Genomic DNA, 22,556 nt, shown 5'->3' with positions numbered 1-22,556 from the left:
CTGCCATCCAGGTCCTCTACACCAGGCAATGTCAGAGGAAGGCCCTAAAAATTGTCAAAGACCCCAGCCACCCCAGTCGTAGACTGTTCTCTCTACTACCGCATGGCAATTGGTATCGGAGTGCCACGTCTAGGACAACAAGGCTTCTCAACAGGTTTTACCCCAAAGCCATAAGACTAATGAACAGGAAACCAAACTATTTGCATCGTGTCCCACCACCCGCCAACACCTCTTTTTACACTACTGCTACTCTCTGTTCATCATATATGCATAGTCACTTTAACCATACCTACATGTACATAATACCTCAATAAGCCTGACTAACCGGCATCTGAAAATAGCCTCGCTATATTTTCTTTTGGTTAGAGCCTGCATTTCACTGTAAGGTGTTGTATTCGGCACACATGACAAATGGACTTTGATTTGATATGAACATTGACATAAACCCTCTACATACTTGAGTTTCTCCAGTCTGCAGTGTGGATCCTCCAGTCCAGCAGAGAGCAGTCTGACTCCTGAGTCTCCTGGGTGATTGTAGCTCAGATCCAGGTCTCTCAGGTGTGAGGGGTTTGACTTCAGAGCTGAGACCAGAGAAGCACAGCCTTCCTCTGTGACTAGACAGCCTGACAGCCTGCAGAGCATCAAATCATATTAAAATCACACAGCTATTCTTTGGTGGTGAAAATAGTGGAAGTATATATTTTCAACATATTCAGATATATCAGTGTCCTGAATCCTGCCATAACTATTCATAAATTAATGTCTCATTATTAGAAATTATCATAATATTGCTCATAGATGGAAAAATGTATAGTATGAATATTTGAGTAGACTGACCAAACCAGTTTAAAAAGCAGTTTCAGTCAAAAAACAGACAGTGAGGTATCTGTCAATCACCACATTCTTATCGACAGACTCAACAGCCTTGGTTTCTCAAATAACTGCCCCGTTCACCAACTACTTCTCTGATAGAGTTCAGTGTGTCAATTCAGAGGGCCTGTTGTCTGGACCTCTGGCAGTCTCTATGGGGGTGCCACAGGGTTCAATACTCGGGTCGACTCTTTTCTCTGTATACATCAATGATATCGCTGCTGGTGATTCTCTGATCCACCTCTACGCGGACGACACTATTTTATATACATCTGGCCCTTCCTTGGCCACTGTGCTAACAAACCTCCAGACAAGTTTCAATGACATATAAATCCCCTTCCGTGGCCTCCAACAGCTCTTAAATGCAAGTAAAAATAAATGCATGCTGTTCAACCGATCACTGCCCGCACCTGCCAGCCCGTCCAGCATCATTACTCTGAACGGTTATGACTTAGAGTATGTGTACAACTACAAATACCTAGGTGTCTGGTTAGACTGTAAACTCTCCTTCCAGACCCACATTAAGCATCTCCAATCCAAAATTAAGCATCTCCAATCCAAAATTAAACCTAGAATCGGCTTCCCATTTCACAACAAAGCCTCCTTCACTCATGCAGTCAAACATAACTTCGTAAAACTGATCGTTGACTTCTGCGTTGTCATTTACAGAATAGCCCCCAACACTCTACTCAGAGAAGCATACACTGTCCAGAGATATACAGACACACAAATAATGTGTTGTGTTTGTCCTCAGAGCTGAGACCAGAGAAGCACAGCCTTCCTCTGTGACTAGACAGCCTGACAGCCTACAAAGAGTAAAATCGTATTAAAATCACACTGATATTTGTTGGTGGTGAAATTAGTGCCATTATATTTTTACCAACATGATCAGATACATCAGTGTCCTGAAACCTGCCATATCTATTCGTAAAATATCTATTTGTAACGGCGTTCTTCGTTTGTAGAAAGAGAGTCGGACCGAAATGCAGCGTAGTGGTTACTCATGACTTTAATAGAAAAAGTGACACATTAAATAACTATACAAAAATACAAAACAACAAACGGAACGTGAAATCTAATTACAGCCTATCTGGTGATACTACACAGAGACAGGAACAATCACCCACGAAATACAAAGCGATACCAGGCTAGCTAAATACGGTTCCCAATCAGAGACAACGAGAATCGACCTGACTCAGGCAGCCAAGCCCATACAACACCCCAAATCATCCGCAATGCCAAAAATACAAAAACCTCAATACGAAATACAACAACATAAACCCATGTCACACCCTTGCCTGACAAATTATAAAGAAAACACAAAATACTAAGACCAAGGCGTGACAGAACCTCCCCCCTAAGGTGCGGACTCCCGGACGCACCTAAAAACCATAGGGAGGGTCCGGATGGGCATCTGTCCATGGTGGCGGTTCCGGCTCGGGACGTGGATCCCACTCCATTAATGTCCTAGTTCCTCCCCTACGCGTCCTGGGATAATCCACCCTCGCCGCTGACCATGGCCTAATAGTCCTCACCCAGAACCCCACAGAACTGAGGGGCATCTCGGGACTGAGGGACAGCTCGGGACTGAGGGGCAGCTCGGGACTGAGGCCGCTCGGGACTGAGGGGCAGCTCGGGGCTGAGGGGCAGCTCGGGGCTGAGGGGCAGCTCGGGACTGAGGGGCAGCTCGGGACTGAGGGGCAGCCCGGAACTGAGGGGCAGTCCGGAACTGAGGGGTAGCCCGGAACTGAGGGAAAGCCCAGTACTGAGAGAAAGCCCAGTACTGAGAGGAAGCCCAGTACTGAGAGGAAGCCCAGTACTGAGATGAAGCTCAGGCAGGTAGTAGGCTCCGGTAGATCCTGGCTGGCTGGCGGAACTGGAAGATTCTGGTTGACTAGCAGATCTGGAAGAGACTATTTGACTGGCAGATCTGGAAGAGACTGGTTGGCTGGCAGATCTGGAAGAGACTGGTTGGCTGGCAGATCTGGAAGAGACTGGTTGACTGGCAGATCTGGAAGAATCTGGTTGTCTGGCAGATCTAGAAGATCATGGCTAACTGGCGGATCCTGGCTGACTGGCGGATCCTGGCTGACTGGCGGATCCTGGCTGACTGGCGGATCCTGGCTGACTGGCGGATCCTGGCCGACTGGCAGATCCTGGCCGACTGGCAGATCCTGGCCGACTGGCACTTCTGGCGGATCCTGGCTGACTAGCTACCTTATATAATGTTACTTACCCTACATTATTCATCTCATATGCATATGTATATACTGTACTCTACAACATCGACTGCATCCTTATGTAACACATGTATCACTAGCCACTTTAACTATGCCACTTTGCTTACTTTGTCTACACACTCATCTCATATGTATATACTGTACTCGATACCATCTACTGTATGCTGCTCTGTACCATCACTCATTCATATATCCTTATGTACATGTTCCTTATCCCCTTACACTGTGTATAAGACAGTAGTTTTGGAATTGTTAGTTAGATTACTTGTTGGTTATCACTGCATTGTCGGAACTAGAAGCACAAGCATTTCGCTACACTCGCATTAACATCTGCTAACCATGTGTATGTGACAAATAAAATTTGATTTGATTTGATTTGATTTGGCACTTCTGGCGGATCCTGGCTGACTGGCACTTCTGGCGGATCCTGGCAGACTGGTGGATCCAGGCTGACTGGTGGATCTAACTGATCCTGATAGACTGGCGACGCTGGGCAGAATGGCGTTGCTGGGCAGACTGGCGGCGCTGGGCAGACTGGGAGCACTGGCGGTGCTGGGCAGACTGGCGGCACTGCCGGCGCTGGGCAGGCGGGAGACTCCGGCAGCGCAGTAGAGGAGAAAGGCTCTGGCTGCGCTAAACAGGCGGGAGACTCCAGCAGCGCAGGAGAGGAGAAAAGCGCTGGCTGCGCTGAACAGGCGAGGCGCACTGAAGGCCTGGTGCGTGGTGCTGGAACTGGTGGTACTGGATCGAGGACACGCACAGGCAGCCTGGTGCGGGGAGCTGCTTATCGGAGGACTGGTGTTGTGGAGGTGGCTCTGGATAGACCGGACCATGCAGGCGCACTGGAGCTCTTGAGCACCGAGCCTGCCCAAGCTTACCTGGCTCGATGCCCACTCTAGCCCGGCGAATAGGAAGGGCTGGTATGTGCCGCACCGGGCTATGCATCCGCACTAGAAACACCGTGCGCTCCATAGCATAACACGGTGTCTGCCCGGTCTCTCTAGCCCACCGGTAAGCACAGAGAGTTTGCGCAGGTCTCCTACCTGGCATAGCCATACTCCCTTTAACCTGTTAGTCCTACCCACACCGTATTCGGTAGCGTAATCATAGCCTCAAGCTCATTACCATAACGCAACGTTAGCGATTTCTAAAAATCGCAAATGAAATGAAATAAATATGCTTATCCTCAAGCTTATCCTTTTCTTAACAATCCTGTCGTCTCAGATTTTCAAAATATGCTTTAGAACCAGAGAAAATCAATAATTTGTGTAAGAGTGGTGATAGCTAGCTTAGCATTTAGCGTTAGCATTTAGCATGCAACATATTCACAAAAACCAGCAAAGGGATCAAATAAAATAATTTACCTTTGAAGAACTTCAGATGTTTCAATGAGGAGACTCTCAGTTACATAGCAGATGTCCAGTTTTTCCTGAAAGATGCTTGTGTAGGACACAACGTTCCGTTTTGTTACTATGCATTTGGCTACCGAAACTAACCGAAAATTCAGTCACCTACACATCAAACTTTTTTCCGAATTAACTCCATAATATCGACTGAAACATGGAAAACGTTGTTTGAATCCATCCTCAAGGTGTTTTGTCATATATCTCTTCATTGAAATGCCATTCCTGGAAGCCTGCATTGTTCTCAGATTCGGATGGAAAAATACTGGTACCTGACTTTTGCGCACCAATTTCCACACAGACACCGTGCGGGACCCCTGGTAAATGTAGTCTCTTATGGTCAATCTTCCAATGATATGCCTACAAATACGTCACAATGCTGCAGACACCTTGGGGAAACGATAGGAAGTGTCCGTTCATTCCTGTCGCATTCACAGCCATATAAGGCGATCATGGAAAACGTGCCATCAGAAATCCTGTTGATTTTCTGGTCGCTCAAACATCTTGGTTTTGCCTGTAGGTTTTGTTCTAAGGCACTCACAGTGAAAATCTTTGCAGTTCTGGAAACGTCAGAGTGTCTTCTTTCCAAAACTATCAATTCCAAGCATAGTCGAGCATCTTTTCGTGACAAAATATTGCGCTAAAAACGGGCACGTCTTTTTATCCAAAAATGAAATACTGCCCCTATAGGACTAACCGGTTAAGCCCCCCCCCAATAATTTTTTGGGTCTGCTTTTCGGGCTTCCTTGCCAACCGTGTTCCCTCGTATCGTCGGCTCCTATCTCCGGCTGCCTCTGCTCTCCTTAGTGCCTCCACCTGTTCCCATGGGAGGCGATCTAAAGCACTGCATCACAGGGTATTTTAATACATATCTGTTTCACTGTTTAGAAATAAAAGCACTTTATGTATCTTGTTATGCTGGTGAATGAGGACCCAAAAGCGACTTAACGAAAACAGAGTCTTTATTCCAGTATATGACAAAAGTAAATCCTGGAAAAATCAAGAAGAAAACAAAACAGGAAAAAAACTTAAATCCACTCGTAGTAACGAGGACAGACTGGAGACTCGACCATTGACTGCAGGTTGCTTCGGGAAGGCACCGACCGTAGCAGACTAAGACACCTGCTCACACGCAGCATCTGAAGGAGACAAAACACGACAGGGCGAGACAAGGACACAGCACAGCGAACATTATACAAGGATCCGACAAGGACAGAAGCGGAAAACAAGGGGAGAAATAGGGACTCTAATCAGAGGGCAAAATAGGGGACAGGTGTGAAAAGAGTAAATGAGTGAGTTAGGAGAATGAGGAACAGCTGGGAGCAGGAACGGAACGATAGAGAGAAGAGAGAGAGAGGGAGGGGGAGAGAGAGGGATAGAAAAAGGGAACGAACCTAATAAGACCAGCAGGGGGAAACGAACAGAAGGGAAAGCACAAGGACAAGACATTAAATGTCAAAACATGACATATCTAGTCCCCCCCATTTGAAGAAGTCATTACTATTCTGACATATTAACTCATAGTGTATTAAATTAGTCAAAAGTTGAGTGTTTGTTGAGTGTTGAGTGTTTGTTCTGATATTCCTTTAAAACCTCTTATGGCTGCGATCCAGGTACAGGGACCAACATCAGGGGAAATCTCAGAGTTACAACTAAAAATACAACGTCGTAACATTAAACATTCTTGAAAATGCAATTGTCTTACACCCTTCAAAAGATTGGGATCTTGGTAATCAAACTACGTTTTCCAATTTAAAATAGCTATTACAGAGAACAAATACCATGCTTTTGTTTGAGAAGAGCGATCAACAACCACAAACATTTTCCGCCATGACAGTTTTGACACATTCACATCTGAAGGTAAAATTATGACTTACATTCTGATATCTTGCTCTTATTTCTCTTCCTGGGGGTCCCAGTGATCAAATGAAGTGCCGTTTTCTTTGATAAAATCAATTTTTAAAACAAAACATTTTTTAAACCGTTTGAATTCCATCTCTATCAACTTTTTACGGAGCGTAACGTAATTCAACATAATTACACACACTAAACAATTGTTTATCTAGTCATAGTTGGTTTCTTTGCAATCCTCTTGATGTTTGCAACACAGCCAGACTTGATTGTTTTTTTTGCTGGGAATATTGACCGAAGTGAACTGATTTGAAGACAACGAGCAATGGCTTCTTTGCGCACCAATAATATTAGCGAAGCTTCGTTGATTGACTGTATTTCTGCCCAATGACCACTGATCTTCTTGAAATCTAGCTGGGTAGATAGCCAATGAGCTGAGGTAAACGCCAGTATGTGATGGTAATGGTTGGACCACCGTCCCTTGTTTTGTAAACGCACGCGTAACGAACTTCATTTTAGCCATTGACCATCAGAGTAGTTGCACTCACACTTGTTATGCACAGCAGTGTTTTGGAAAAGTGTATTTTCAATGATTTCATTTCATTGAAGACATCTAGGCAAATAAATCAGGAAAAGTGAAGACAAAGTAAGTATACAGAGTTGAACCATATTATAGAAGAGATTGATCGGGAAAGCGAGACAGATTTTCTGTTTGAGGAATCTTTGAGTGTTATGATTCAAACATTGATTCTGCAAGGACAGGACACACTTCTGGACGGGTAAGTGACGTTTAGGAAATATAAATATACATTCTTTTGGGGGGGGGATATATTTACTGTATATACATTTTTTGCAATTTGCAATGAAATGTGTAAAGTACACATTGGCTATAGTGTGTGTATATATATTTTCCATTTTGTATTCAAATGGAGTAGAACAGCAAACACACACATGGCCACTGCGCCTGCTTACTCCTCCCCATTTCCATATGAAATAGACATTGGGTGCTGTGGGGGGAGGGCAGGCCCACAACAATGGCCAGAGTTGAATGTAACAGCACTTCACCTTAGTGACTGTTCCTTCTGGTCTATACAATACATATCTGTTTATTTTATGTGATATTAAAAGGCTCATACAATACAAATATTTTACTGCGCGCTCTACCTCTGCCCCCTCTACTCCTGCCTCCAGTGGTGTTCATATGCCACAGTTTAGTACTGCAGGCATAGCTGTGCCTCAGAGCCTAAAGGGCACAGCATGGAGGCGTCGTTGTGTTCTGTGTCGCATGAAGTCCCCCATCACCTGCACCACTTGTTCAGTTTGCCTCTGCTTTACATCAGAAAGAGACTTCTATGGGACATGGCACAGGCAGCAAAATATTGTGTAGAGGACTTCCAAAGGGTCTACCCCTGTTTTTTAAAATGTTTTTTTTTTCTAAAATTTTTTACAACATTTTTATAAAAGAAATGTGTGTGTTAGAATTGCTTTTTGATATGTTGTTTATAGTTATTTGCACCGTTGTATATAGTTATAGGTAATTTCACCAATTCGGCCACTTGGGTACATTTGGACAACTTGTGTGGGACACCTGGGTGACTTCATGCTAAATGTCATGTAGCTCCACCCATTCCTGAAGTTATCAGTCTGAAGCTTTGCACACCTACAGTTGCCCTCTTGTGTCATCCATCAAAATTATCTCCAGCATCCTATCTGACTGTGTGGCTATTCTAGTACATGTGCAAGATGATACTACAACAATAAAAAACAGAAAACGTATTCTCTTTTCTTCCACCAGATCTACTGTGTTATATTCTCCTACATTCAATTAACATTTCCACAAACTTCAGAATGTTTCCATTCAAATGATACCTAGAATATGCATATCCTTGCCTTTGGGGCTGAGCTACAGGCAGTTAGATTAGGGTATGTCTTCAGGCGGAAATTGAGAACAATATGCCAGCCATATGACTACATTACATTGTGACTCAAACTCGTTGATTGCATTTGCATTTTGTTTTGGTTGTGTTTTGGTTATGTTTGCCCATTAAAATGGTGGTGATGACTGGAGAAATGTTCTGTCAAAGTGAGTAGATAACATGTTTCTAAACACTATTAAATGAATACTGATGGTGCCATGACTAAGAAAAATTATGTAGGAATCATGTATAATAATACGTAAGAGAGTTACAGAGACGACAACAAAACATACTAATCTCTCACCATTACCAATAACAGAGACTACAACAAAACATACTAACCTCTCACCATTACCAATAACAGAGACTACAACAAAACATGCTAACCTCTCACCATTACCAATAACAGAGACTACAACAAAACATACTAACCTCTCACCATTACCAATAACAGAGACTACAACAAAACATGCTAACCTCTCACCATTACCAATAACAGAGGCTACAACAAAACATGTCAACCTCTCACCATTACCAATAACAGAGACTACAACAAAACATACTAACCTCTCACCATTACCAATAACAGAGACTACAACAAAACATGCTAACCTCTCACCATTACCAATAACAGAGACTACAACAAAACATGCTAACCTCTCACCATTACCAATAACAGAGGATACAACAAAACATGTCAACCTCTCACCATTACCAATAACAGAGACTACAACAAAACATGCTAACCTCTCACCATTACCAATAACAGAGGATACAACAAAACATGTCAACCTCTCACCATTACCAATAACAGAGACTACAACAAAACATACTAACCTCTCACCATTACCAATAACAGAGGCTACAACAAAACATGCTAACCTCTCACCATTACCAATAACAGAGGCTACAACAAAACATGCTAACCTCTCACCATTACCAATAACAGAGGCTACAACAAAACATGCTAACCTCTCACCATTACCAATAACAGAGGTGATGAGCATTTATACTGATATTTGTGCCTCTATAACTTTGTTATTCATCATTATTCACTTTTCATATCTAAACGGTAAAATATGTATGAATTCCCTCAAAAACAAAGGTGACATTCTGTACTGTCACCTAATATGAAACATTATATCTCAAATCCTAAATGTTGGAGCACCAAATGTAAAACTGTAAGCTTCACTGTCCAAGCACATATGGTGTGGACTATGTGTGTCTGGTAAACACATGTGGATCTGGTGAACAGTTATCACTTGTTGACCAACTACAGGAATACTGACCTCAGAGTCTCCAGTTTACAGTGGTGATTCCCGAGTCCAGCAGAGAGCAGCTTCACTCCTGAATCCTTCAGGTCATTGTTACTCAGATCCAGCTCTCTCAGGTGTGAGGGGTTTGAATGGAGAACTGAGGCCAACACTTTACATGATGTGTTTCTGAGTTTACAGACAGCGAGTCTGAAACACAGAAGAAATACAGTGGCAGAGGTTGTATTACAATTTTATGCTTAGCTTTCCCTGCTTAAGCTCTTACTCGTGCACAAATAATGTGTTGGGTTTGACTCCAGAGCTGAGACCAGAGAAGCACAGCTTTCTTCTGTGACTAGACATCCTGACAGCCTGCAAAGAGTAAAGTCATATTAAAATCACACTGATATTCTTTGGAGGTGAAAATAGGGACAGTATATATATTTTTAATGTTCAGATATATCAGTGTCCTGAAACCTGCCATATCTATTCATTTATGAATGTATCATTATTATAAATGACACATTTTCCAAGTATTGCTTGTAGATAGAAAGATGCATATTAACAAATATTATAGTAGACTGACCAGACCAGTTTAAAAAGCAGTATCAGTCAAAAGACAGACAGTGAGGTATCAGATTTAGATTGTATTGAGTATACAGTCCACACCATATCTATTTAGACAGTGAGGTATCAGATTTAGATTGTATTGAGTATACAGTCCACACCATATCTATTTAGACAGTGAGGTATCAGATTTAGATTGTATTGAGTATACAGTCCACACCATATCTATTTAGACAGTGAGGTATCAGATTTAGATTGTATTGAGTATACAGTCCACACCATATCTATTTAGACAGTGAGGTATCAGATTTAGATTGTATTGAGTATACAGTCCACACCATATCTATTTAGACAGTGAAGTATCAGATTTAGATTGTATTGAGTATACAGTCCACACCATATCTATTCAGACAGTGAGGTATCAGATTTAGATGTATTGAGTATACAGTCCACACCATATCTATTTTGACAGTGAAGCTAACATTTTAAATGTTTCTCTGTACTCCAACATTTTGGATTTCAGGTCAAATGTTTCATATGAGGTGATAGTTTATAATGTCATCTTTTATTTGAGGATATTTTAATACATATCTGTTTCACGTTTTGAAATGAAAACACTTTATGTTTCCAGCCTCCCCATTAGAAGAAGACATAAGTATTCTGACCAATTCACTTATAGTGTATTAAAGTAGTCAAAAGTTTAGTATTTGGTCGTAAACTCGTAGGTTGCATTTGCAGTTCTTTTTTAGCAATAATAAAATTGTGGATGATGAGTGGAGTAATTTTCTGACTAAGAGAGTAGATACCATGTTTCTAAACAATAATAATTTAATCATGATGATGTCATGACGAAGAAAAATCATGAATGAATCATGAATAGTAACGAGTGAGAATGTTACAGAGGCTACAACAAAACATGCTAACCTCTCACCATTACCAATAACATGTCAGTGATTATCTCATTAACACAGGTGTGAGTGATGACGAGGACAAGGTTGGAGATCACTCTGTCATGCTGATTGAGTTTGAATAACAGACTGGAAGCTTCAAAAGGAAGGTGGTGCTTGGAATAATTGTTCTTCCTCTGTCAACCATGGTTACCTGCAAAGAAACACGTGCCGTCATCATTGCTTTGCACAAAAAGGGCTTCACAGGCAAGGATATTGCTGCCAGTAAGATTGCACCTAAATCAACCATTTATCGCAACATCAAGAACTTCAAGGAAAGTTGTTCAATTGTCGTGAAGAAGGCTTCAGGGCGCCCAAGAAAGTCCAGCAAGTGCCAGGACGATCTCCTAAAGTTGATTCAGCTGTGGGATCAGGGCACCACCAGTACAGAGCTTGCTCAGGAATGGCAGCAGGCAGGTGTGAGTGCATCTGCACGCACAGTGAGGTGAAGACTTTTGGAGGATGGCCTGGTGTCAAGAAGGGCAGCAAATAAGCCACTTCTCTCCAGGAAAAACATCAGGGACAGACTGATATTCTGCAAAAGGTACAGGGATTGGACTGCTGAGGACTGGGGTAAAGTCATTTTCTCTGATGAATCCCCTTTCTGATTGTTTGGGACATCCGTAAAAAAGCTTATCCGGAGAAGACAAGGTGAGCACTACCATCAGTCCTGTGTCATGCCAACAGTAAAGCATCCTGAGACCATGTGTGGGGTTGCTTCTCAGCCAAGGGAGTGGGCTCACTCACAATATTTCTTAAGAACACAGCCATAAATAAAGAATGGTACCAACACATCCTCTGAGAGCAACTTCTCCCAACCATCCAGGAACAGTTTGGTGATGAACAATGCCTTTTCCAGCATGATGGAGCACCTTGCCATAAGGCAAAAGTGATAACTAAGTGGCTCGGGGAACAAAACATGTTTTGGTTGTGTTTTTGGTTGTGTTTTGCCCAATAATAAAATGGTGGATGATGAGTACTTTTCTGTCTAAGAGCGTAGATAACATGTTTATAAACAATAATAAATTAATCCTGATGATGCCATGATTACGAAAAATCATGAAAGAATCATGAATAATAATGAATGAGAATGTTAGAGGCTACAACAAAACATGCTAACCTCTCACCATCAACCTCAAATAAAAGGTGACATTCTGTACTGTCACCTAATATGAAACATTATATCTCAAATCCTAAATGTTGGAGCACCAAATGTAAAACTGTAAGCTTCACTGTCCAAACACATATGGTGTGGACTATGTGTGTCTGGTAAACACATGTGGATCTGGTGAACAGTTATCACTTGTTGACCAACTACAGGAATACTGACCTCAGAGTCTCCAGTTTACAGTGGGGATTCCCCAGTCCAGCAGAGAGCAGCTTCACTCCTGAATCCTTCAGGTCATTGTTACTCAGATCCAGCTCTCTCAGGTGTGAGGGGTTTGACTTAAGAGCTGAGACCAGAGAAGCACAGCCTTCCTCAGTGACTCCACAGCCTGACAGCCTGATAAAGAGATCATCATGACTTCACAAACACACTGTTAATTTAACACCAGTAGTGTAGAAAGACAATGGCAGATGCATTTGGTTTATTCTCTCAAACAACATATAGATTCATCTTCCGTTTCCTAGAATTGTATTGTCATATTGTTATACTAATGTGAAAATCAATGAATTTATTCAATATGTTTTTCAAAATAATATATTATACATATTATAATACATATTTTTCTCTAAACTGAATATTTCTTCCTGAAGATTAGTTCTTATATGTCATTTTATTTACTCACAGAACAGCTCTGGAGGCTTTGACCACTGGCATCAGCCTCAGAAGACCTTCCTCTGATCTGGAGTATTTCTTCAGGTCAAACACATCCAGCTCCTTTTCTGAAGTCAGCAACACAAAGACCAGAGCTGACCACTGTGCAGGTGACAGTTTGGGTTTTGAGAGACTTCCTGATCTCAGGTAGCTTTGGATCTCCTCCACTAGAGAATGGTCATTCAGTTCATTCAGACAGTGGAACAGATTGATGCACCTCTCTGGAGAGGGATTCTCCCCGATCTTCTCCTTGATGTACTTGACTGTTTCTTCATGGCTCTGTGAGCTGATTCTTGTCTTTGTCAGTAGACCTCGTAAGTGCTTTTGATTGGACTCCACTGAGAGGCCCAGAAGGAAGCGGAGGAAAAGGTCCAGGTTTCCCGTCTCACTTTGCAAGGCTTTATCCACAGCACTGTTATAGAAAGTAACTTCAGGCTCGTCTTCTGTTTGCAGTTTCTCCATTAGATTCTGATTGTTGTTGATGAATGAGAGGAACACATATACAGCAGCCAGAAACTCCTGAATGCTCAGATGAACAAAGCAGTACACCTTGTCCTGGTACAGCCCACATTCCTCTTTAAAGAGCTGTGTGCACAATCCTGAGTACACTGAGGCTTCATTGACATCAATGCCAGCCTCTGTCAGGTCTTCTTCATAGAAAATCAGATTGCCCTTCACAAGCTGTTGAAAAGCCAGTTTTCCCAGTGACAGAATGCTCTCTTTATTCCAGTGTGGACCTGTCTCTTCTTTCCCAAGATACTTTTCATTCTTCTGTTTGGTATGAAACTCCACAAGGTGTGTGTACATCTCAGTCAGAGTCTTGGGCATCTCTTCTCTCTCATGTTTCAGCATGTGTTCAAGGACTGTTGCAGAAATCCAACAGAAGACTGGAATGTGGCACATGATGTGGAGGCTCCTTGATGTCTTTATGTGTGAGATGATTCTGCTGGCCAGGTCCTCATCACTGAATCTCTTCCTGAAGTACTCCTCCTTCTGTTGGTCATTGAACCCTCGTACCTCTGTCACCTGGTCAACACACCCTGAAGGGATCTTATTGGCTGCTGCAGGTCGGGTAGTTATCCAGAGGAGAGCAGAGGGAAGCAGATTTCCCTTGATGAGATTTGTCAGCAGAACATCCACTGAGGTTGACTCTGTGACGTCCCAACAGATCTTGTTCTTCTGGAAGTCTAGGGGCAGTCGGCACTCATCCAGACCATCAAAGATGAACATAACTTTGTACTTGTTGTAGATGGAGATTCCTGATTGTTTGGTTTCCATTGAGAAGTGATTAAGAAGTTCAATGAAAGTGTGTTTGTCATCTTTCATCAAATTCAGCTCCCGAAAAGGGAATGAAAATACAAATTGGACATCCTGATTTGCTTTTCCTTCAGCCCAGTCCAGAATGAACTTCTGCACAGAGACTGTTTTTCCAATGCCAGCGACTCCCTTTGTCAGCACAGTTCTGATAGGTTTGTCTTGTCCAGTTAAGGGTTTGAAGATGTCGTTACATTTGATTGGAGTCTCTGGTCTTGCTTGTTTCCTGGTTGTTGTCTCAATCTGTCTCAGCTCATGTTCATTATTGACCTCTCCTGTTCCACCCTCTGTGATGTAGAGCTCTGTGTAGATCTTATTGAGAAGTGTTGGGTTTCCTTGTTGAGCGATCCCCTCAAATACACATTGAAACTTCGTCTTTAGATTAGATTTGAGTTCACGTTGGCAAATCACAGCAAGCTCATCTGAATCTAGAAACAACACAGAGGATATTAGTATTATGTAATGAACTTCGTCTGTTGTTTGTAGAGAGTCAGACCGACTCATGACTTTTAATGAAGAATAATGCGGTACATGAAATAACTGAAAATACAAAAACAACAAACGAGTGAAACTAATACAGCCTATCTGGTGACTAACACTAAGACAGGTACAATCACCCACGAAATAAAACGCGCACTCAAGCTACCTAAATACGGTTCCCAATCCGAGACAACTAGAATCAGCTGACTCCAATTAGGAATCGCCTCAGGCAGCCAAGCCTAACTAGACACACCCCTAATAATACACACTCCCAATTAATACAAACACCAATACGAAATACAACATATAAACCCATGTCACACCCTGGCCTACCCAAACATATTACAAAAACACAAGATACAATGACCAAGGCGTGACATATTACGTCTGTTTTAATGTCTACAGTATTGTAGGACTGTTATAAAGTTTTACATTATAATAATTTATTCTCTTAACTGACTGTATAAATGTGACTGGTGTGACTGATTATATTATTATTTTTTTAAATTTACTCCTTTTTCTCCCCAATTCCAATTGTGTTAGTAGCTACTATCTTGTCTCATCGCTACAACTCCCGTACGGGCTCGGGAGAGACGATGGTTGAAAGTCATGCGTCCTCCGATACACAACCCAACCTAGCCACACTGCTTCTTAACACAGCGCGCATCCAACTCGGAAGCCAGCCGCACCAATGTGCTGGAGGAAACACTGTGCACCTGGCAACCTTGGTTAGCACGCACTGCGCCCGACCCGCCACAGGAGTAGCTGGTGCACGATGAGACAAGGACATCCCTACCGACCAAGCCCTCCCTAACCCGGACGACAATTGTGCGTCGCCCCATGGACCTCACCGGTCACAGCCGGTTACGACAGATCCTGGGCGCAAACCCAGAGTCTCTGATGGCACAGCTGGTACTGCAGTACAGCGCCCTTAACCACTGCGCCTCATTGATGGTATTATTAATGTTGTCTCTCTCTCTCTCTCTAAATGAATCAGCACAACACATCCCTGCTGCTACTTGATGAGATCACTAGGTGTTGTGTTAAGGCTGCTACAACATCATTGAGTTACACAGCTACTTTAGCTGTACTTTAGCTACAGCTTTTAAATGTTATAAAACATCATTCAACATGAGGCAGACAGATCTTACATTTCTCCAGTGTGTCAGCAAGCTCCATCTGGTTCATTTTCCTCAGGATGTGCAGTGTGATCTTCAGAGCCCCCTCTCTGGCATTGCTCTCCTGCTGCTCATCTTCAGCATCCACCACTTCCTTATCCTGCTTCTGACTCTCAAAGCCTTCTGGGAGTTCTGGACTAAGAATCCTCTTGAACATCTTCAGCTCATTTTTCACAAATGTCATAATTTTCTCTTCAAGCAACTGAAATAAATCAAGTAAATAAGTTAAGCAAGAGACTAAATGCTTCTCATTAACACATTAATGAATGATTGACAGATCAACTTTACTTGAGGTAAACAAAAACAAATGTACATAACAGGACAACATACACTGAATGTGGAGGCCAGGTCTGTTTGATGACTCTGGGAAGACTGACCACTGAGAATCTCTGACTCTGATCTCTCCTGTTGGTTTCTGTGGACAAAACATGAGATCACATCTCCTCATCCAGGGAGTACACACACACACACACACACACACACACACACACACACACACACACACACACACACACACACACACACACACACACACACACACACACACACACACACACACACACACACACACACACACACACACACACACACACACACACACACGGAGGGAATGTTGTGTTTGTTTAATATTGTTTTACGACTATGAAAATGGACAATATGATTAGCCTATGGATTATGAAAACAACAACAATAAATGGGAAAATGGGAGGAGAAATGACTAGAGACAGTGTTGTTTAACTCACTGACCAGGACCCATGAGTTCTTCTTACCTTTGTTCAGTAGAAAAGTCTCCCTCTCTAAACAGGATAGGAGGATCCATAGACTCGTCACTCTTCATGGACACACAGCTGGGAACAGGGGAGGCTGGTCTCTCCTGCTTGATTGGTCTTCAACACAACAGAGACAAACATTACATCTCTCATCTACTCTGAGCTCAGATGGGGAAACAGAAGAAGAGTTTCATTCCATAACGCTATATATCACTTTTCAGAAATGTTGGTAAATTAGCTCTTATTGTTTAAAGAAATTATGAAAGAGTTTGGTGTTTTTCACAAGCTAATCAGGCGATTGTTCAATGGCAGACATCTATTAGTTAAAACAATCTGTCAATTGATGTTTCATTTCAGAGAGACATATAATCATGTTTATTTGCTAAATATATATATATATATATGTATTATTATATATATATACATTTTTTTCCACCTTTATTTAACCAGGTTAAACTAGTTGGGAACAATCAAGTTCTCATTTACAACTGCAACCTGGCCAAGATAAAGCAAAGCAGTGTGACACAAACAACAACACAGAGTTACACATGGAATCAACAAGCGTATAGTAGACATTTTTTTAAAAAAAATAATAAAGTCTATATACAGTGCAATTGGCGTGAGGAGGCAATAAATAGGTGATAGATGATGATGAGCAGATCATTATGTGCAAGCAGAAATACTGATGTGCAAAAGAGCAGAAAAGTAAATAAAAACAATATGGGGATGAGGTAGGTAGATTGGGTGGGCTATTTACCGATGGACTATGTACAGTAAATACTACTTTAATAAGGAATTACACATTCACTACTGCAGTTGCTTCATAATTCTAATAGATGGGAGCATAAGACCACAAATGACATTTCAGAAGATTAGTTTAGTTTTCTCCCTGGATACACCACCACTCCCCTCACAGGAAAACTCCTGTGTGCTTCTTTCTGTCCCTTTCCACACTGCTAACACAAGAGGAAGGACTGAAAAGCATTTAACAGATTACTGTGAAGTAATATAATGATGATTCATGTTTATTATTACCTGTTTTTATGCTCATGTTTTGAAATGATACTTAATTAATGTAACGGTTATTAATAAACCTGAACATTAATTCAGTCAATTCTGGTCCAGAAAAACGTATTTTCCCACATTTCCATACATTCATTGGTATTATGAAACTGGGCTCCTGGATGCAATGAACTTCGTCCATAAAAAGCGTTGTTAAAAACGGACTGTTTCCAGTCTCCTTGAGGCGCCCCGAAAATAATATTCAAAAGTTTGGTCCTTGGACACAGAGGGGTTAAACACTAAAGTTACCGTCCATCTAGTGAAGAGAGGAGAACCGGACAGAGGCAGCCAGCATCTGTCAACGAGAGAGGGAGAAGCCTCACCGGGATTTAACAGGTGGAAGAAACAACCGGGGAGCTCCATCGGACCACAAGAAATGCAGACAGCCGGTGATGATGTAGTGGTAGCTATGGTAACTAGGATGCTGCTGGTAGAGTAGCTATGGTAACTAGGATGCTGCTGGTAGAGTAGCTAGCTAGATTACCGAGCTGTACCAACTAGCTAGGATAACTAGGATGCTGCTGGTAGAGTAGCTAGCTAGCTTACCGAGCTGTACCGACTAGCTAGGATAACTAGGATGCTGCTGGTAGAGTAGCTAGCTAGCTTACCGAGCTCTACCGACTAGCTAGGATAACTAGGATGCTGCTGGTAGAGTAGCTAGCTAGCTTACTGAGCTGTACCGACTAGCTAGGATAACTAGGATGCTGCTGGTAGAGTAGCTAGCTAGCTTACCGAGCTGTACCGACTAGCTAGGATAACTAGGATGCTGCTGGTAGAGTAGCTAGCTAGCTTACTGAGCTGTACCGACTAGCTTGGCTAGCTAGCAGGTCGTTCGTCTGTCCCTCGTCTCGATGATGATGACGAATCCGGTGAAACACAAAATGAAACAAGGATAGAGAGTGAAAAGGATCTGGCTACACTCACACTGTCCCTCACCGTAAAGAAAAAAGCAAATTGAACAATAAACTTCGGTGTCTCAACACTGTAACAAACTCCGTCGTTATTCCCCAAGATCACCTCAGTCCACTCTGCCGCGTAGCCGGACAATATGCATGTCGCCACACCGAACGGGGACACGGATAGTTCTGTACGGGGACGTGGACAGTTCTGTATGGGGACAGTTCTGTGTGGGGACAGTTCTGTACGGGGACAGTTCTGTACGGGGACAGTTCTGTACGGGGACAGTACTGTACGGGGACAGTTCTGTACGGGGACATGGACAGTTCTGTATGGGGACAGTTCTGTACGGGGACAGTTCTGTACGGGGACTGTTCTGTACGGGGACAGTTCTGTTTGGGGACAGTTCTGTACGGGGACGTGGACAGTTCTGTACGGGGACAGCTCTGTACGGGGACGTGGACAGTTCTGTATGGGGACGCGGACAGTTCTGTACGGGGAAGCGGACAGTTCTGTACGGGGACGCGGACAGTTCTGTACGGGGACAGTTCTGTATGGGGACAGTTCTGTACGGGGACAGTTCTGTATGGGGACAGTTCTGTACGGGGACAGTTCTGTATGGGGACGCGGACAGTTCTGTACGGGGAAGCGGACAGTTCTGTACGGGGACGCGGACAGTTCTGTACGGGGACAGTTCTGTATGGGGACAGTTCTGTACGGGGATGCGGACTGTTCTGTACGGGGACAGTTCTGTACGGGGACGTGGACAGTTCTGTACGGGGACACAGACAGTTGCAGAACGCGGACATGAGCTGTGCAACACAATAACCTAAACCCAGTCTTTACAGTGGGTTACATTAGTAATATTCATTTTTTATTTTTATGTGAAACAAACATTCTATGTTTTTTTATAACAATATTTTGAGATCAGGGACCATATCGCCAAAGTGTCTCAGAGTAGAAAATTGGTCATATAAGTGCTGAGAATAAAGACATTTTACACACATATACTGTATATACTGACATATACAGTATACTTTTTACTGCAAAAACACAGCATGTGAGCATGTGAGAATGACTAGAATACAATAGCTGCCACTCAGGACAACAGGTCTACAATCCCAAGCCCAAGGTATAAGTGGGTGGGTAACTATGCATGAAGTCTCTAGTCCCACCTAGTCGGCAGATATTTAGGACACCTGGTGAGCTGTCCTAAGTAGTTAGAGTTAACAACAGCTGTCCTAAGTAGTTAAGAGTTAACAGCAGCTGTCCTAAGTAGTTAAGAGTTAACAGCAGGTGTCCTAAGTAGTTAAGAGTTAACAGCAGGTGTCTTGATAATACTATAGAATAATGCAGTGAGTCAGTGGTTCCTGAGCCACATGTAATTGCATTGGAGAAGTTAAAATAGTGTTTTATATTTCTATATGATCAATACATTAATAATATAGACCTACATGCAACAGTATGTCTTATGCTTTTAGCAATGATTTATGTATAATAATTATAGTAAGTCATACCATTTATGTCTGCACAGCAATTTGACTTCATTTTGGCAGATTAACTCAGGTTTTCGCCCAGCGGCTAAGGAGTTGGTGCTGTGGCCAAAAGGTGGCTGGTTCAAATCCCAGGCCGGGGAAAAAACACCAGAAGTGATCTGATGACTGGAAGGCTGCTTGATTCACATCCTCTAAACATTAACCTTCACCAGAAGTGATCTGATGACTGTAAGGCTGCTTCATTCACATCCTCTAAACATTAACCTTCACCAGAAGTGATCTGATGACTGGAAGGCTGCTTCAGTCACATCCTCTAAACATTAACCTTCACCAGAAGTGATCTGATGACTGGAAGGCTGCTTCATTCACATCCTCTAAACATTAACATTCACCAGAAGTGATCTGATGACTGGAAGGCTGCTTCATTCACATCCTCTAAACATTAACCTTCACCAGAAGTGATCTGATGACTGGAAGGCTGCTTGATTCACATCCTCTAAACATTAACCTTCACCAGAAGTGATCTGATGACTGGAAGGCTGCTTGATTCACATCCTCTAAACATTAACCTTCACCAGAAGTGATCTGATGACTGGAAGGCTGCTTGATTCACATTCTCTAAACATTAACCTTCACCAGAAGTGATCTGATGACTGGAAGGCTGCTTCATTCACATCCTCTAAACATTAACCTTCCATTGATCAGATCTCTAGAGGTTCTTCTTCACTGAATCAAAAAATATATATAATGTTTTAGTGGTTCCATATATTAAGGAAGTGATAGAAGCCTTTTTGGTTCTATAAGGAACCTTCTGTTCTAAGAGTGTATAATAATAAACACGTTGTTCTTCTGATTATTTAATTATCTACATCATGTTATTTCAAGTTCTCCCTTTGGAGCACAACTTCATGTTGTTATTTAATTATCTACATCATGTTATTTCCAGTTCTCCCTTTGGAGCACAACATCATGTTGTTATTTAATGATCTACATCATGTTATTTCAAGTTCTCCCTTTGGAGCACAACTTCATGTTGTTATTTAATGATCTACATCATGTTATTTCAAGTTCTCCCTTTGGAGCACAACTTCATGTTGTTATTTAATTATCTACATCATGTTATTTCAAGTTCTCCTTTTGGAGCACAACATCATGTTGTTAAAAAATAATCCTAAATTGGGCATGGCTATGAATTTAGCAATTTAAGGAATCTAGGGTGTAATATGTGTTTGATGAAAATGAACATTGAATGCAACATTGTAGGCAACATTATTGGCAAGGGACTTTTCCTACTATGCCAAAGATATTTAGAGTTGTTAAACAGAAGTGTAGATATAACGGTTATATTGTCTAAAAGATGCATTATATTATATTAGGCAATAATTCAGAATAGGCAAAGTGGTCGTGTCATGTGAAAATTCTATCAAATGTCTAACATTGCAACGAGTACAGTCAGGGTGCCGCGAACCCCTGCAGAACCTCCACAGACCCCGGATTGAGAACCCCTGCAGTACCTCCACAGACCCGGGATGAGAACCCCTGCAGTACCTCCACAGACCCCGGATTGAGAACCCCTGCAGTACCTCCACAGACCCCGGATTGAGAACCCCTGCAGAACCTCCACAGACCCCGGATTGAGAACCCCTGCAGTACCTCCACAGACCCCGGATTGAGAACCCCTGCAGTACCTCCACAGACCCCGGATTGAGAACCCCTGCAGAACCTCCACAGACCCCGGATTGAGAACCCCTGCAGTACCTCCACAGACCCCGGATTGAGAACCCCTGAAGTACCTCCACAGACCCCGGATTGAGAACCCCTGCAGTACCTCCACAGACCCCAGATTGAGAACCCCTGCAGTACCTCCACAGACCCCGGATTGAGAACCCCTGCAGTACCTCCACAGACCCCGGATTGAGAACCCCTGCAGTACCTCCACAGACCCGGATTGAGAACCCCTGATTTAGCAGATACTCTTATCCAGAGTGATTTACAGTAAGTGCTTTCATGTTAATTAAGATAGCTACGTGAGTATATATATATACCCATCTAAAATCTATTAGTTAAAATTCTAAGAACAGTAATATTGAAGATACCCATAAGCAACCATTTCTGATTAAAAAACAAATGTGAACATTTTGGAAATAAACTCATAATAATGATATCAAAAATTGTCATCTCACCTCTTAGCTTTGGTGTCATGTTCCCCAGAGAGACTCATTTTAGAGGCAGGTCCCCCCTCCTTTCTCTCCCCAGAGAGACTCATTTTAGAGGCAGGGCCCCCCTCCTTTCTCTCCCCAGAGAGACTCATTTTAGAGGCAGGTCCCCCCTCCTTTCTCTCCCCAGAGAGACTCATTTTAGAGGCAGGGCCCCCCTCCTTTCTCTCCACAGAGAGACTCATTTTAGAGCACTGACCCCTAAACAGAGATCCAAAATGTTGTTTGTGGTTAAAACACAGTAATTATTTAATGTTAAATGTTATCATTTATTAAT

The 22,556-nt window shown here is 42.5% G+C and overlaps 1 protein-coding gene across 1 annotated transcript in view; it reads right to left on the bottom strand.

The window, feature by feature from the left end:
- LOC124022016 (NLR family CARD domain-containing protein 3-like) overlaps nt 1-22,375 on the bottom strand; it is a 29,125-nt gene extending 6,750 nt beyond the window's left edge. Inside the window, 7 exon segments of the mRNA XM_046337072.1 lie at nt 458-631; nt 12,378-12,551; nt 12,838-14,608; nt 15,812-16,040; nt 16,169-16,253; nt 16,609-16,725; nt 22,247-22,375. Of these exon segments, the coding sequence (XP_046193028.1) occupies nt 458-631; nt 12,378-12,551; nt 12,838-14,608; nt 15,812-16,040; nt 16,169-16,253; nt 16,609-16,725; nt 22,247-22,374 (2,678 nt within the window). The 5' untranslated portion in view covers nt 22,375.
- Nucleotides 22,376-22,556: the final 181 nt, after the last annotated feature.

This window comes from Oncorhynchus gorbuscha, unplaced genomic scaffold (genome assembly GCF_021184085.1).
Source record: "Oncorhynchus gorbuscha isolate QuinsamMale2020 ecotype Even-year unplaced genomic scaffold, OgorEven_v1.0 Un_scaffold_1264, whole genome shotgun sequence".
Lineage (NCBI taxonomy): Eukaryota > Metazoa > Chordata > Actinopteri > Salmoniformes > Salmonidae > Oncorhynchus > Oncorhynchus gorbuscha.
This window is presented reverse-complemented; position numbering and strand designations above follow the sequence as displayed.